The following is a 16,965-nucleotide window of genomic DNA, read 5'->3' as shown; positions in this document are numbered from 1 at the left end:
AAAAGAAATGTAAAATTAAAAATTATCAGAGGCTCCCGGTTTTTTTTGAAACAGTTTGAAAGTATCTCAAAGGCCTCTAGTACTTCATTATTGAAACAATTTGTAGGAATCTCGGGGGCTTATAGTGTTTGGTTAAAAAAAATCTCAGGATATCTTAATGCCCTGATCTTTTGTTTTAGAAAAAGTTTGATGGAATCTTAGGAGCCTTTAGTGTTTTGTTAAAAAAAAAAGGTAAAATTGAAGATTCTCAAAGGCTCCCGTCTTTGAAAAAATTTCAAAGAATCTCAGGGGCCTTTAGTGTTTTGTTAAAAAAAAGTAAAATTAAAGATTCTCAGAGACTCCTGGGTTTTTTGAAACAGTTTGAAAGTATCTGAAAGGCCTCTAATACTTCATTATTGAAACAATTTGTAGGAATCTCGGGAGCTTTAGTGTTTGGTTAAAAAAAATCTCAGGATATCTTAATGCCCTGATCTTTTGTTTTAGAAAAAGTTTGATAGAATCTTAGGAGCCTTTAGTGTTTTGTGAAAAAAAAAGGTAAAATTGAGGATTCTCAAAGGCTCCTGTCTTTGAAAAAATTTCAAAGAATCTCAGGGGCCTTTAGTGTTTTGTTAAAAAAAAGTAAAATTAAAGATTCTCAGAGACTCCTGGGTTTTTTTGAAACTGTTTGAAAGTATCTGAAAGGCCTCTAATACTTCATTATTGAAACAATTTGTAGGAATCTCGGGAGCTTATAGTGTTTGGTTAAAAAAAATCTCAGGATATCTTAATGCCCTGATCTTTTGTTTTAGAAAAAGTTTGATAGAATCTTAGGAGCCTTTAGTGTTTTGTTAAAAAAAAAGGTAAACTTGAAGATTCTCAAAGGCTCCCGTCTTTGAAAAAATTTCAAAGAATCTCAGGGGCCTTTAGTGTTTTGTTAAAAAGAAATGTAAAATTAAAAATTATCAGAGGCTCCCGGTTTTTTTTGAAACAGTTTGAAAGTATCTCAAAGGCCTCTAGTACTTCATTATTGAAACAATTTGTAGGAATCTCGGGGGCTTACAGTGTTTGGTTAAAAAAAATATCAGGATATTTTAATGCCCTGATCTTTTGTTTTAGAAAAAGTTTGATAGAATCTTAGGAGCCTTCAGTGTTTTGTGAAAAAAAAGGTAAAATTGAGGATTCTCAAAGGCTCCCGTCTTTGAAAAAAATTCAAAGAATCTCAGGGGCCTTTAGTGTTTTGTTAAAAAAAAAGTAAAATTAAAGATTATCAGAGGCTCCCGGGTTTTTTTGAAACAGTTTGAAAGTATCTCAAAGGCCTCTAGTACTTCATTATTGAAACAATTTGTAAGAATCTCGGGGGCTTATAGTGTTTGGTTAAAAAACATCTCAGGATATCCTGATGCCCTGATCTTTTGTTTTAGAAAAAGTTTGATAGAATCTTAGGAGCCTTTAGTGTTTTGTTAAACAAAAAAGGTAAAATTGAAGATTCTCAAAGGCCCCCGTCTTTGAAAAAATTTCAAAAAATCTCAGGGGCCTTTAGTGTTTTATTAAAAAAAAGTAAAATTAAAGATTCTCAGAGACTCCTGGGTTTTTTGAAACAGTTTGAAAGTATCTGAAAGGCCTCTAATACTTCATTATTGAAACAATTTGTAGGAATCTCGGGAGCTTTAGTGTTTGGTTAAAAAAAATCTCAGGATATCTTAATGCCCTGATCTTTTGTTTTAGAAAAAGTTTGATAGAATCTTAGGAGCCTTTAGTGTTTTGTGAAAAAAAAAGGTAAAATTGAGGATTCTCAAAGGCTCCTGTCTTTGAAAAAATTTCAAAGAATCTCAGGGGCCTTTAGTGTTTTGTTAAAAAAAAGTAAAATTAAAGATTCTCAGAGACTCCTGGGTTTTTTTGAAACTGTTTGAAAGTATCTGAAAGGCCTCTAATACTTCATTATTGAAACAATTTGTAGGAATCTCGGGAGCTTATAGTGTTTGGTTAAAAAAAATCTCAGGATATCTTAATGCCCTGATCTTTTGTTTTAGAAAAAGTTTGATAGAATCTTAGGAGCCTTTAGTGTTTTGTTAAAAAAAAAGGTAAACTTGAAGATTCTCAAAGGCTCCCGTCTTTGAAAAAATTTCAAAGAATCTCAGGGGCCTTTAGTGTTTTGTTAAAAAGAAATGTAAAATTAAAAATTATCAGAGGCTCCCGGTTTTTTTTGAAACAGTTTGAAAGTATCTCAAAGGCCTCTAGTACTTCATTATTGAAACAATTTGTAGGAATCTCGGGGGCTTACAGTGTTTGGTTAAAAAAAATATCAGGATATTTTAATGCCCTGATCTTTTGTTTTAGAAAAAGTTTGATAGAATCTTAGGAGCCTTCAGTGTTTTGTGAAAAAAAAGGTAAAATTGAGGATTCTCAAAGGCTCCCGTCTTTGAAAAAAATTCAAAGAATCTCAGGGGCCTTTAGTGTTTTGTTAAAAAAAAAGTAAAATTAAAGATTATCAGAGGCTCCCGGGTTTTTTTGAAACAGTTTGAAAGTATCTCAAAGGCCTCTAGTACTTCATTATTGAAACAATTTGTAAGAATCTCGGGGGCTTATAGTGTTTGGTTAAAAAACATCTCAGGATATCCTGATGCCCTGATCTTTTGTTTTAGAAAAAGTTTGATAGAATCTTAGGAGCCTTTAGTGTTTTGTTAAACAAAAAAGGTAAAATTGAAGATTCTCAAAGGCCCCCGTCTTTGAAAAAATTTCAAAAAATCTCAGGGGCCTTTAGTGTTTTATTAAAAAAAAGTAAAATTAAAGATTCTCAAAGGCTTCCGGGTTTTTTTGAAACAGTTTGAAAGTATCTCAAAGGCCTCTATTAGTTCATTATTGAAACAATTTGTAAGAATTTCGGGGGCTTATAGCGTTTGTTTAAAAAAATCTCAGGATACCCTGATGCCCTGATCTTTTGTTTTAGAAAAAGTTTGAAAGAATCTTAGGAGCCTTTAGTATTCTGTTAAAAATAGGTAAACTTGAAGATTCTCAAAGGCTCCCGTTTTTAAAAAAATTTCGAAGAATCTCAGGGGACTTTGGTGTTTTGTTAAAAAAAAAGTAAAATTAAAGATTCTCAAAGGACCCCGAGTTTTTTTGAAACACTTTGAAAGTATCTCAAAAGGTTCTAGTACTTCATTATTGAAACAATTTGTAAGAATCTTGGGAACTTATAGTGTTTGGTTAAAAAAATTGCAGGATACCCTGATGCCCCGAGCTTTTGTTTTAGAAGAAGTTTGAAAGAATCTCAGGGGCCTTTAGTGTTTTGTTAAAAAGAAATGTAAAATTAACGATTCTCAGAGGCTCCCAGGTTTTTTTGAAACAGTTTGAAAAAATCTCAGGGACCTCTAGTGCTTCATTACTGATTTTTTTTTTATAGAATGTCGGGGACTTCTAATGTTTTGTATTTGAAGAAAAAAAAAGGATCTTAGGGATTCCAGGTGTTTTGTTTTTGAGAAGAAGATTGAAAGAATCTCAGGGGCGTCTGGTGTTTCGCCTTTGAAAAAATTTGAAAGAATCTCAGGGGCCTTTAGTGTTTTGTTAAAAAGAAATGTAAAATTAACAATTCTCAGAGGCTCCCAGGTTTTTTTGCAACAGTTTGAAAGAATCTCACGGACCTTTAGTGCTTCATTACTGAAAAATTTTTATAGAATGTCGGGGGCTTCTAATGTTTTGTATTTGAAGAAAAAAAAATGGATGTTAGGTGTTTTGTTTTTGAGATAAAGATTGAAAGATTCTCAGGGGCTTTTAGTGTTTTGTTCAAAAGAAATGTAAAATTAACGATTCTCAGAGGGTCTCGGTTTTTTTAAACAGTTTGAGAGAATCTCAGGGGCCTCAGTGTTTCATTACGGAATTTTTTTTATGGAATCTCGGGAGCCTCTAGTGTTTTGTATTTGAATGAAAATAAAAGAATCTTAGGGATTTCAAGTATTTTATTTTTGAGAAAAAGATTGAAGGAATCTTAAGGGTTCCTGGTGTTTCGTCTTTAAAAAAAATTGAAAGAATTTAGGGGGCCACTTGCGTTTCGTTTTTGAAAAAAAAAAGATTCTCAGGGGCTTCCGGTGATTTTTTTTAAACAGTTTGCATGAATCTCAGAGGATTTTAGTGTTTTGTATGTGAAGGGAAAAAAAGAATCTCAGAGGCGTTTAGATAAAATCTTCTACTGACGTAAGTGACCTTGTAATCTTTCTTACATTTTTCCTGTTCTGCGTTTTTCCGTTCTACAAAATATTCGGTTAATTTGCTTCGTCCCAAGCGTAAACTACAGAAATATTGTAATAGAGTCCATCGGACTAACGGCTACTTTCATGTTTTCTCGACATTTCATAACTCGTAGAGTACGAAAAATTAAGTCCCCGTTTCCATCTAATAAACCTAGACCAATTTTCTGACTTTGTAATCCTCTACATGTGCACTTCAAAATAATTAAAATAATTATATAGAATATGAACAGAATTAAATAGATATTTTTTTACGGGCCAACTACAAATCTGACATTATTTATAGTAAATACCGGGTGACTATTAATGACTGAATAAAATTTTTGGGTTGGCAGTTCTGAATTATTGTCAGTTCACAATTATTGTCAATTTTGAGATGAGTGCACCTAAACATCACTGAGAAGTTGGTGCTTACTGGTGTCCAAATTTGAATTCGACATCAGGTATCATAAATTTTTTTAGATATGTTGCCAAACTGACAACACAAACATTAATGATAATAACGATGTTTATGTCAATTTGTTTACAGAACTTTTCCGGCTCGTTCATGAACACAGTATTGGTCTTAGTCACTAATTTTAAACAAAATAGAGTAGTACTTAGAAAACGTCAAAGAAATTTCGATTTTTTTTCGCAACAATTGGAAGTGCAGGCGCTTCACACCTTTCGTCTCTACTTCGAGTAGACGTTTAACATTAATTGAAAACTCGCATCTCATTGGTTGGTTCAATGTCGATTTGGCTCATCCACATGCGATCACTTGACCTCAGCCAGCGGTATAGCCTTGTTGTTTACACACTGCGGTGGTCATAAATAATCAATAACCACGAAATACATGCGGAACAGGATTACAGATATTTTGAATATTCTACAACTATTTGACGTCGTTTTTCACGTGGAATTTGCGTGTGCATAATGACGCAACTCCGTCTATAAAATTTGAACGACAGTGTTGCAACTTTGTTGGTGAAAGGCGTGAAACTAATCTTCTGTATTTTATGTACCAAATGAAAAAAAAAAAACTGATCTAGTAGGCGTTGCCACCACTATTTTAAAAACAAATTGCACGGCCTACTAGGAGTTTGTTTTTTTCATCAGATGCATAAGCGTAAGTAAAAATTCTGCATGTATTTATTACTCAGACTAAATTAAATAACAAGACTAAAAGTGACATTTATACAAAACACAACGAACTATGTATCACACCAATTAAAAAAATAAATATATGTATTCAAAACAAGGATAAGTAAAAAATTTTTATTTAAATGTTAATTTGTTGCTTCTTCAACATCCGCAAAAATCCAGTCTTCATCTGCATCGAATTGCAAACTCAAGTTTGTTAATTTCTTCCTGTAGATTATTTCTACTTTTCCATTCCACTCATCGTCGGAGGGTGTTATTTCTGGGTTTGTAACCGAAGGTACCACTTCTTCGGGCTTTTCTTCATCCCAACATTCCTCTTCAATTTCCATGTGATAATAATGTGGTGGATTATTGTCAGGCTCGTCAAAGGAAAGATCACACGTATAATCTTCATCACACGATTCTGGGTCATCCTCTGGTAAATCAATCTTACCGTTAATTCTGTTGTGGAAATTCAACACCTCGCGAAGTTTATCTCGTTTTAAACAGTAGTTTTTAGGTTGGTTTAAAATCGATGTGTCAAACGCATTTTTTTCTAAATCTATGTATGTTATGTTATCTATACATTGCGTGAACGAGTCTAACTGGTTGTCATATAAGTCCAAAATTTCTAAGTCTCCGTGAAATCTGCTAACTGAAGAAATATAATTATGATGCGCTTTAATAACGCGTAGTTCTTCAAGCAAGGTTAGTTGCTTCGGTAGCGAACATATAAAATTTTCGGAAATGTCTATAGTTCTTAGGTTATGTAAATGTTCTATTTCTTCAGGTATCCAGTTTAGGGAACAGTTGACGAGATGCAGCTCCTTTAGCGACACAAGCCAAAATAACCCTTTTGGAATAATGGACAATGTCACGTTGTTTAAATTCAACGAAGCCAACTTCTGCCACCTAGTCCTACTAAACAACTTATTGATATCCTTGAACCTATTTTCATTCCGACTCGACGTATCATTACTAATATCCAGCGCCTCCAACGTCTTAATTCTCTTCAAAAACACAAAATCTACATCCATCAACTGACAATTACCCATCTCCAATTTTTTAATCCCTAATTCCCTACTCACATCCAACTTAACCACACAATTCCTACTATAATACACTTCTTCCAGTTTCAAACACGACAACGATAAAATCCACTGCGGAAAATCCCGGATTTTGTTATTCGAAAGTTTCAATTTCACAATACCTTCTCTACACGCCGGCGCCACTTGAAAATCCGTGAGAAAATTATGCGACAAATCTAACAATTCAAGCGAACTCAGCCCGGAATACAAGCAACTAGGAACTTCCTTGAGCTTATTATGAGTTAAAATCAATTGTTTCAAGTTTAACTTTTGTATGTTGTGGGGGATTTCAGTCAGATCACAATTGCTGATTTCCAACACCGTGATATTGCCGAGATTGAAGTGGATATTGTTGGTGGCGAAATCGCTTAATTTGAGATGTGGCAGCTCCTGCGGGCTCGTGGGGGCGGCGTTGCGTAGACGGGCGTGGGCTTCGTCGGCGGCGTCGATATAGAGGGCCACATCAGCTGGAGAGAGGCGTTAGTAGAGGGGGCGGTGAGAAATGGGCGAACTTACCTTGCTGCAGCCCCATTTTAGCGGTTTTTAAGTCACAAAGTCCGGATAAGACGAAGTTAGGTTAGGTTTGGTGTTTACAAGCAAGCAAATGGCACGTGGTCAAGGAACTCGCGCAGATTCGATGGAATCGGTGTCGACCTAAGAAAGACGAAGTGATGTACTGATATAAATTTGGCCAGAATTGTTTTGTTATAAATATGACTGTTAATTGATTATTGATAATTTGTTAATTGTAGATAGATAGATAATCAATATTTATTTTTGTTGAGTTTGTACATCTGAAAATAGTTTGTATTAGAGCACGTACAAAACGTACTTTTTCGACAGTGCACGAAGCGAAACGACTGGGGACGAAAATTCAAATTTTGTTTATTGTTATTGATACGTGTTTGTAATTATTCTTTCTCATTTATCTCATTTGTTTCTAAAGTTGCATATCTTTGTTAGTTTATAATCAGACATAATAATTTCGAAATTGCAAATAAATTATATCCGGTCAAGGTCACTGCAGTATTTTGGCAATGTCTAAATATAACTTAAGATAATAACGCAATATTAAATATAGTTTAACAAAGTGATTGCGTTAATGATAAAAATAAAATTTGGTTAGTTAGAATTTACAACTTGTTTATTTTCACAAGCTGACATTTCGTTATTTCGGAGTATGACAAGCAGCATTAAAAGAATTCGCGGCTGAATGGAAACTCGCTTGCTATGAATTTAAAACGAACACACGTCAGATTGTTAAAATAAATCAGGTCTAGACACAACTTATTTCGCGAGAATTTCCCATATTCGGGAATCGACAAGTTCATAAAATACAAATATAGCCACATCCTTGACATCGAAACGCCTATACAAAAAAAATAGTTTCTGCACGCAATCGATACGGTTGGCAACACTGCGTGACTCGCTTCTTCGCGTTGATGGTGTGTTTTGCATGCCGAGTGTGGAGAACATCGAATTTTTTTGCATAAATATGAAATTCATTCTTTTTAGTGGATCCTGTTTTCATGATATTTCATAACAAACGGCCAAAAATAAGTAGCGAATCCGGCGAATGAAAAATATATGTGTTTTAGGCAAGATGGGAGGATTTATTTTCAGTTTTTAAAATGATGTGAGAAAGAATCGGCGATTGTTTTGTTTTATGAGTTTACTTTTTGGCAGCCAGGGGGCGACAGTAAAGCTGTGTAAATCGTAAATCGTTTAAAAAGACGTATGTTGGACTCCTAGGAACTCTAGTTATAACTAGCGTCGTAATTCAAATTTGTAATTACGAGTTATTAGTCGCATATGCATGTTTATGAGAGTTTGAACGGGTAGTCGCGAAGTTAATTATGTTGTACAGGGTTAAGCAAAAGTGTTGAATTTGTTTTGTTATATTGTTTTTGGGGAAAATTGATATTACTGTGTCAAATATGTTGGCAGTCCTTCTTTTTCTTGTTTTGACATTGCTAATGTCATCTCTAGTGAGATTAGAGCTGCGTTTGGTCGACGATGTTCATTATAACTTAGTTTGTTATTCCGTAGTACATATTCAGTTATTAATTAAACTTTAACTATCCTTGGGTAGAGGGCGTCAGAGTGAACAACTCGCGACTTTCCACGCATCGTGATACGTATGACATATGTATTCCGGCGTCCCTTCGCGAATGCGGGTGCTTGAATATTCATCGGAATCGGGATAGTCGGGAAACGGGATCGAATGATTAATGTTTTGTTGATAAATTCAGCAGATTTCGTAAACATCAGGTCTTCAATGTTACTTTTTGCCCCGTTTGACGTTACTCCATCTGCTTATTATTCTGTTTACTCGAAGCGCCATCAGCATGGGACATGTTCTTGCGCCAAACAACTTTCACACGAATTTGTCGGCAATATCGAACTTTTTTAATTTGTAAGGCAATATGTATAACGACTTTATTTCCCCCAGGAGCCATTAATGTACGAGCTATGGCAATCAGTGGGAATTTATTACGTCGAACTTTGAACGAATTATTCGAAATATGCATAAAAACTTGGCCCTTTTTCTTTTCGTCGAGAATTCTTCGTCCAACAAAAATTGAGAGGAAAAATGTTGCGGTAGCCGAATCGAGCGGGGTGTGGTTGCTGTAATTAATATCGGGGGTTAACGAGGGCGGCCGTGATTCCCCAAACGGCCTTATTTCATAAGAAGGGCTAATGGATGTTAAACATTATTCTTGATTAGCGTACTAATGCCAGAGAATTTTTATTTTTCTTAGTGCGATTCAAAAAATTAATCGACGAGAGGAAGTGGGACGGGTTTGAGTTAAACGACAGATTTAAATACACTAGTCGCCCGAAAAAACGCACTTTTTCTGCGAGATTAGCGCGAAATAAATTAACGTTGTCGTTCTTCTCTCACTCATTAATCCATCAAGGAACACCCGAAATGTGATGAGTAATCTCTGCATGATGCAAACGTTCTTGTTCGTGCTTGATGGGACAGGTAACTGACACCACCTTCGATCCATCAGGCACCGCTTGCTCAAGACAAATTTCCTTACTAAAAACTAAATTTGATGACAAGTTGAATTCTACCCAACATGGACGCACTCTCCAATTCCTACAAAATTTAGTTAGTGGATTTCTCATCGAATTCATTAAACCTGGAATTAATCTGTCAGTTATTTCAAAGGAAACGTGTGCGCTACATCGTACTAATCAACTTCCTAATTATTATAGTTCAAAGATATAACCCACTCGTTAAAATTAAATGGTTTCTGGTGAGTGGCAGCCAACTATAGTTTCTTTGCCGAAAACATAAACCGGCTACAAGTCTATTATTCCGTTTCGTGCTTTAGCAAGAGGGTTGCAGCAGGATATACGGAAGTTGTTATAAACTTAAATTAAAAGTGCGGTTAGATAAAGAATCTAATTTATATTTTAAAGTTTCGGAACGCACGCGAACTAGCACAAGTGTGTAATTTTCGTTTTATGGAAGCTGAGACCGGGGTTTAATTTCACATTATTATTATGAAGAAGACTACAAGACTGACGAGGCCGGCGCGCCGAAGGATCCTCTAGGGAAGTTTGCATTTCGCGTGATATGATAACCATTTTTGTAATGCGGGAGTTACATTTCTTGATGAAAAATTCATAAAAGCGTCTTGTGGTTTTGGAGGAGTGTATGAACTAGTGAGTAAAGTTAAGCTGTCTGCTCGCGTTAACAAGGGGCGATATTTGCGTAGTTTAGGGGTAATTTCGTGTACGCAAGTATCCCGTTGTGTGTGCTAAGGATGTAGCTTAAATTTTTTTTAGCTGTGATGAAATATTTGAGCAGTTTTGTGTATTATAAGATGATTGTTCTAAAAAAATTGTGCCGCGCAGTCTAGGGTACAGCGACTTTTTAACACTTTGATCTGAAAAGTAGGAAAAAACTTGCCCTAATTACACGAAAATTGTACGATAAGTATTAAATTGTGTATATTGTAAATTATTAATTAAGTCACTTAATATTAACTTAGACGACTGATTTTTTGAAAACTCCCACAATTTTCGACATTTGCTCAAAAAATGATTTTTAATCCCAGTAGTTCTAAAGTCTTGCTCGGGGACGTCGAGATTTATATTCCAGATTTTTATGTGGATTTTTTGATAACTTTTTCGAAAGCTCAAAAATTCCCGTAATTCATTGGACGATTCTGGAAAAATGGTAAGAGTTATCGAAAAAATGAGGCCGAGAGTAATTTATAGACACCGAAATCTACAAGCAAATGTCTTTCGGTAAGTTCTGAAAATGGTCAAAAAAGGGTCGAAATTTTCCCTCCCCCTCTTTTCATTCTAACGACTAATTTTATTTCTGTTCAGTATAAGATCATTCATTTCATTCAGGCTGGATAAAATTAATCATTGAAAAAGAGGCAGGGTGGGTGCTTGGGGCTAATAACATTTCTGTGAATATTTATAAGAACCTCAAGTATTTATTTTCTTAAAATAATTGTATTTTGGAAAAACTGTAGAAATTTCCGAAGAAACGAAGCTGAAAATGACTTCTGGATATCGAAATTTAGAAGAAAATGTATACAACTAATTTTCGAAAATAGTTGAAAAAAGGTCGAACATGTCAAAAGTGCCAAAATCAGTCTTATCTTATCAAATACTAGCCCCGCCCACCCACCCTCTATTTTCTTAGGGAATATGTCTTTGCCAAAATCAGTCTTATCTTGGTAAGTATTAGTAATGAAAAATTGAGTTTTTGCAAAGGTTGCCTAAAAATTCATAATAAAAATCTGAGATATAGATATAGACGTGCTGATTCGAAAAATATAACGTGCTTATGGTCTCGGGGTCTAGATTTCAGAAATATTCGATTTAAAATTATTTTTTTTTAATTCTAAAGGTTGTCATATTTCATTCAGCCATTCTGCAAAAACGGTATAAAAATGATTCTGAAAGTAACTTTTGAAGGCCGAAAACTTCAAGAAAATATCTTTAGGTAAGCTTTGAAAATGGTCGAAAAAGGGTCGAATTTTTCATCATTGAAAAATTGAGCTTTTGAAAAAGTTGCATAAAAATACACAAAAAATTCTAGGATGTACATCTTTATCTACTGATTCGAAGAATATAGTTTATTTTTGGTCCCGGTTTATAATTGTAGAAACATTCGATTTGAAATTACTTTTTTTTAAATCCCAAAACTAACTAACATATTTCATTGGGCGATTCTGGAAAAATAGGAGTTTTTTGAAAAACGAGGCTAAAAGTGACTTGTGTACTCCCTCCTTACAAAAATTTTGACATTTTTCCGAGCTCTTTCGAAATTTACGGAAAGATATTTTTACTAGATTTGGACCTCCAGAAGTGTTTTCGATTCTAGACTACTTTTTTTCCAAAACAATGTTGGTAAATTTTAAATCTGACTTTGAAACTGAGAATTTTCAAAATCTCGCATCAGCACGTGAGACCATTAGCACGTTACGGTTTTCGATTCAGTCCATCGGTATTTATTTTTCAAAATTTTCTGTGAAATTTTTGACTTCACCAAAATCTTAAATTTTCCACAGATCTGAGTGTGAAAATTATCAAAAATATCCATTTGTTCATTTCGATATCCAGAAGTTGATTTAGACTTCTTTCCTTTGAACATTTCTTCAATTTGTCTACAATCGACAAAACGAAATATCACAATTTTGAAATGCATATTTTAAAATTTTGACTTTGAAGTTGAATATTTAGAAAATTTTAAATCAGTGCTATTAACACGCTATATTTTTCGACTCAGCTCGTCGGGAATTTTTTGTGAAATTTTCGACGACCTGGTAAATATTCTACAGATTTCCGTATGAAAATTACTAAAAGAGATTCATTTTTGGTTAATTTCGACCTCTAAAAATATATTTAGACTTCATAATGTTCAGATATCAGAATTTTGAAAAATGTTATCACAAACAAAACAAACAAAAAATTAACACGATATGTTTTTTGATTCAGCTCATCGGGATTTATACGCCAGAATGTTTGTGAAATTTTCGACAACGTCGCCAAAATCGTGAATTTTCCACAAATCTTCGTATGAAAATCATCAAAAGAGATTTATTTGTGGATTTCGCCCTACAGAAGTTTGCTTAGGGTTTTTTCCTTCAAACATTCCTTCAATTTCTCTAGAATCAATACAACTCAGTATGACAATTTTGGGATATCTTTAAAATTTTGACTCTGAAGCTGAATATTTCGAAAATTTTGATTCAGTACCATCAACACGAGATGTTTTTCGATCCAGCTTATGAGGATTTGAATTTCAGAAATTATTTTGAAATTTTCGACGACTTCGTCAAAACCTTCTATTTTCCACAAATCTGCCTATGGAAATGATTCAAATAGATTCATTTTTGGCTGACAAAACGATAGCATTTTCCGGAGAAACGAAGCCGAAAAAAACTTCTGGATACAGAAAGTTAGAAGAAAATGTATTTAATTAATTTTAGAAAATAGTTGAAAAGTGGTCGAAGATGTCCAAAGTACCAAAATCAGTCTTATCTTATCAAATACTACAAAAGAATTCCATTTGTTCATTTCGACATCCAGGAGTCGATTTAGACTTATTTCCTTCGAACATTTCTTTAATTCGTCTACAATCGACAAAACGAAATATCAAGATTTTGGAAAATTTTAAAATTTCAACTTTGAAGTTGAAAATTTTGAAAATTTAAAATCAGTACCATGAACACGCAAATTTTTTCGACTCAGCTCGTCGGGGTTTGTATTCGAGAAATTTTTTATGCAATTTTCGACACTTTGCCAAAATCTTAAATGTATCAAAAATCACTAAAATTTTTGGTTAATTTAGACTTCTCGAAATATATTTAGACTTCATAATATACAGATACCAGAATTTTGGAAAATTTTAAAAATTTTACTTTGAAACTGAATATTTCGAAAATATAATCAACACGATATGTTTTTGATTCAGCTCATCGGGATTTATATGCCAGAATTTTTGTGAAATTGTCGATAACTTCGTGAAAATTTTAAAATTTCCACAGATTTTTGTATGAAAATTACCAGGAGGAAGTTCGTTTGCTGGTTTCGCCCTCCAGAAGTGTATTTAATACTTAGTATAATTTTCGAAAAAGTTGCCTAAAAATTCCCAAAAAATTCTGGGATATAGACTTCGACGTGCTGATACCAAAAATGTAGCGTGCTTATGGTCATGGAGCAACATTTTCGAAAGATTTGGTATGAAAGGCCAAGTTCTGAAAATTTGAAAAAATTTCGATATTTCAATGGTCGATTCTGTAAAAACGGTTGCAGCTATCGAAGAAACGAGGCCGGAAGTGACTTCTGCGGCCCGAAATATACAAGAAAATGTATTTAGTTAAATTTCGAAAATGGTCAAAAATGGGACGAAATTTGCGTAAGGACATTCCGGAAAATTCCATTTTTGAAAAAGTTGTCTAAAAATTCTCAAAAAATTTTGGGATATAGATCTCGATGTGCTGATCCCAAAACTATAGCGTGTTTCTGGTCACGGATCAACATTTTCAAAATATCCGGCGTGAATTTAGAATTTTTTTAAATTTCAAAAAATTGCGATATTTCAGTGGACGATTCTGGAAAAATGGTTTAAGTTATCGAAAAAATGAGGCCAGAAGTGAATTCTACGATCAGGAATCAATAAGAGAATGTATGTATGGGTAAGTTTCGAAATGGGTCGAAATTTACACATTGTGGAAAATTTAATTTTTGAAAAATTTGTCTAAGAATTTTCAGAAAATTCAGGGATATAGATTTTGACGTGCTGACTCCAAAAATATAGCGGATTTATCGTCACGGAACAATATTTTCGAAAGTTACGGTATGAAATGCGAATTTTTAAAAATTTCTAAAAATTGCGATTTTTCAGTGATCGGTTCTGCGAAAACGGTTGGAGTTAGTGACTGCGGCGGCCCGAAATCTATAAGAAAATGTGTTTAGTTAAATTTCGAAAACTGTGAAAAATGGGTTGAAATTTGCATAAAAAAGGGCGGGTGGGCGGGGATAATTCTTGCTAAGACTGATTTTTCTAAATGTTTTTTTTGCTAAACGTTTGTCGTTGTTGATCTACAATTTAAAAACCATGCTGATGCTCTGATATATAACTTTTCTCCACAGGATAGATATAAGAATGTAGAATTAATTCGAAAATTTTAGAAAAATTGGAAAGGAGGAAAATCGGTCTGTAATTTTTAACTTTAGATGCATCACCGGACTTAATAGGCGCTTTGTTGTAGTGTCAATTAAATCAAGTTTTAATATACTGAGTGTCTATGAAAAGTTTAAACTTTACAACTTTCAAATATCGAGATTTCAGTTTTTGCAAACAGGATACCTGTGTTCTATTACTGTATCTTACACTATTAAAAAACTATCAACTTTAAATATAAAAAATACTTGACAACAAAAGAAAGGGAACAAAAAATACAATAAAATGCAAAAAATAAATATCGATATTTGAAGATTGTAATAAGTAATTGTTTTTTTTACACACTCTGTACTTGAAAATTTAATCGCATTTAGCCCCAAAATATTGTTAACACTGATGTTAAAAATAATCTTAATGGGATTTCTTTTTCGCACCCTTGTATTACTAAAAATGTTTAAGAAAATTGGAATAACGTGGCAACATCGCACCAGAATCTCAAAAATAAACTGTGATTGTAAGCTTGAGGAGAGGTCATTCAAAATATCTAAAAATATGCAGGGTGTGTAGTTAAAAATAATTCTGGAGTGTAGTCCTCAAACAACCGTACAATTTGCAAAATATCCGATGTGAATTTAGAATTTTTTTGAAATTTCAAAAAATTGCGATATTTCAGTGGTCGATTCTAAAAAAACGGTTTCAGTTATTGAAAAAATGAGGCCGGAAGTGAATTCTGTGGACCAAAGTCTGTAAAAAGGTATTTAGTTAAATTTCGAAAATGGTCAAAAATGGATCGAAATTTGCATAAGGATGGAAAATTTCATTTTTGAAAAAGTTGCTTCATGATTTTCCATCAAACATTCCTACCATTTGTTTCAAATCGACAAAACGAAATATGACAATTTTGGGATATTTTAAAAATTTGGCTTTGAAGCCGAATATTTTGAAAATTTTGAATGACAACCATCAATCCGCGATGTTTTTCGATTCGGTCGGTCAAGATCTACACGTGTAACTTAAAAGTTTTAGCTAGAATTCGAAAACCGATCAAAGCTGTTCGAATATGTCCCGAAGTAATAAAAGCACGCGTCGCGACGCTCTTTTATTTATTTTATTTCGTAGCTCGTTCCTGGTAATTACATACATTAATCCTCCCCACGGCGCTCTTCCTTCATTTCTGGCCCGCATGTGTCATTAATAGTGCATTCCACGTCCTAATTGATTGCTTAACCTCATCCGACGTTTCGTCGTCGTAAAATCCTCCGGCTTTGTCTCCGGCGGGTTTATTTATCAACTTCACGTCACGTCTTGATAAAAATGGTTCCGAACAGGACGTGTACGCTATGTTCGTGTCTGTCCGTCCCCAGGGGACCACTTTGGACATTTCGGATGTCCGCGCCATTGATCCGTTGGTCTTTTCGAATTTTTGAACGTTGTTTAATCGGATCCGCGTGCGAAAGCGGCGGCAAGTAATGGCCCGACCTCGGCGGCGGCGAATTTCGGTTCCACTGCCATAAGTAATAAGGGTAAGCGCGTGCTTTGTAATAAAATAGTTTAGGACTGGTGTTATAACTTGGTGCAGTGTCAGTGGGATATCACGTAGTAGGCATTTTTCGCTCGCAGCCAGAGTTTTTATGGCAGCGTTTTTTAAAACGAGCTTTACTATTATAACGACTGCTCTATTAAAAAGGGTAAATTTGGAGGAAAGTGGCGCAGAATTGATCCGATGGGGGAGACGGTCGTTGCCGTTTAGACCTGACGGGAAGAGCACTTTTGGGGCATTAGGAGTTGAGCTCTGCACTGATGGTTGCCAGATTTTTATTTCCTGAGCGTAAGCTAAGGAAGTATTGTAATCGAATCCATTGGACGACTACTTTTTGTTTTCATAACCCCTAGAGTACGAAATTGATTTCCGTATTTTTATTAGACAGTAATCTCCGAAACTACTGGACCGATTGTTTGTATTTGGATAAACGTCCCCACCAACAATAGGATAACGTCATCTCCAAAATTTATAATAGTAAACACTATTTCAATTTTACAAAATAAGATACTTCTTCACATGTGATTTATAAATTCGTGTTTTTACTCTAGGCATTCACATTAAAAAAAAAAATTGTATACAGCATTTTTTCATTGATGTCCCCCTAAAAATGATGACGTCATTTTACAATTTTTGCCTAATAAACGGTTCTTAATTTTGATAGAATTACATACTTCTGGAGGTGTGATTTAAGAATCCGTGTTGAAATTTTACCTCAGACATCCAGATTTTCGGGGAAAAATTCTAAATTGTATGTTGCAGTCTAACTTTGAAAATGCAAAACTGAATGCTCTGAAATCTTGCAAACGTTTTAAGGTTACCGGAAGCATG

At 34.2% G+C, this 16,965-nt stretch overlaps 1 protein-coding gene across 1 annotated transcript; it reads right to left on the bottom strand.

Moving 5' to 3' along the window:
- Nucleotides 1–5,333: 5,333 nt before the first annotated feature.
- Nucleotides 5,334–7,151, bottom strand: LOC135141598 (leucine-rich repeat and death domain-containing protein 1-like). The gene is made up of 2 exons (XM_064072882.1): nucleotides 6,947–7,151; nucleotides 5,334–6,897 (listed from the first exon to the last, which is right to left on the bottom strand). The coding sequence occupies exons 1-2, from the start codon at nucleotides 6,960–6,962 to the stop codon at nucleotides 5,489–5,491; spliced, it is 1,425 nt and encodes a 474-aa protein (XP_063928952.1). The 5' UTR covers nucleotides 6,963–7,151; the 3' UTR covers nucleotides 5,334–5,488.
- Nucleotides 7,152–16,965: the final 9,814 nt, after the last annotated feature.

Source organism: Zophobas morio, unplaced genomic scaffold (genome assembly GCF_036711695.1).
Source record: "Zophobas morio isolate AGI-343-1 ecotype UQ-CSIRO unplaced genomic scaffold, CSIRO_AGI_Zmor_V1 ptg000002l, whole genome shotgun sequence".
Lineage (NCBI taxonomy): Eukaryota > Metazoa > Arthropoda > Insecta > Coleoptera > Tenebrionidae > Zophobas > Zophobas morio.
This window is presented reverse-complemented; position numbering and strand designations above follow the sequence as displayed.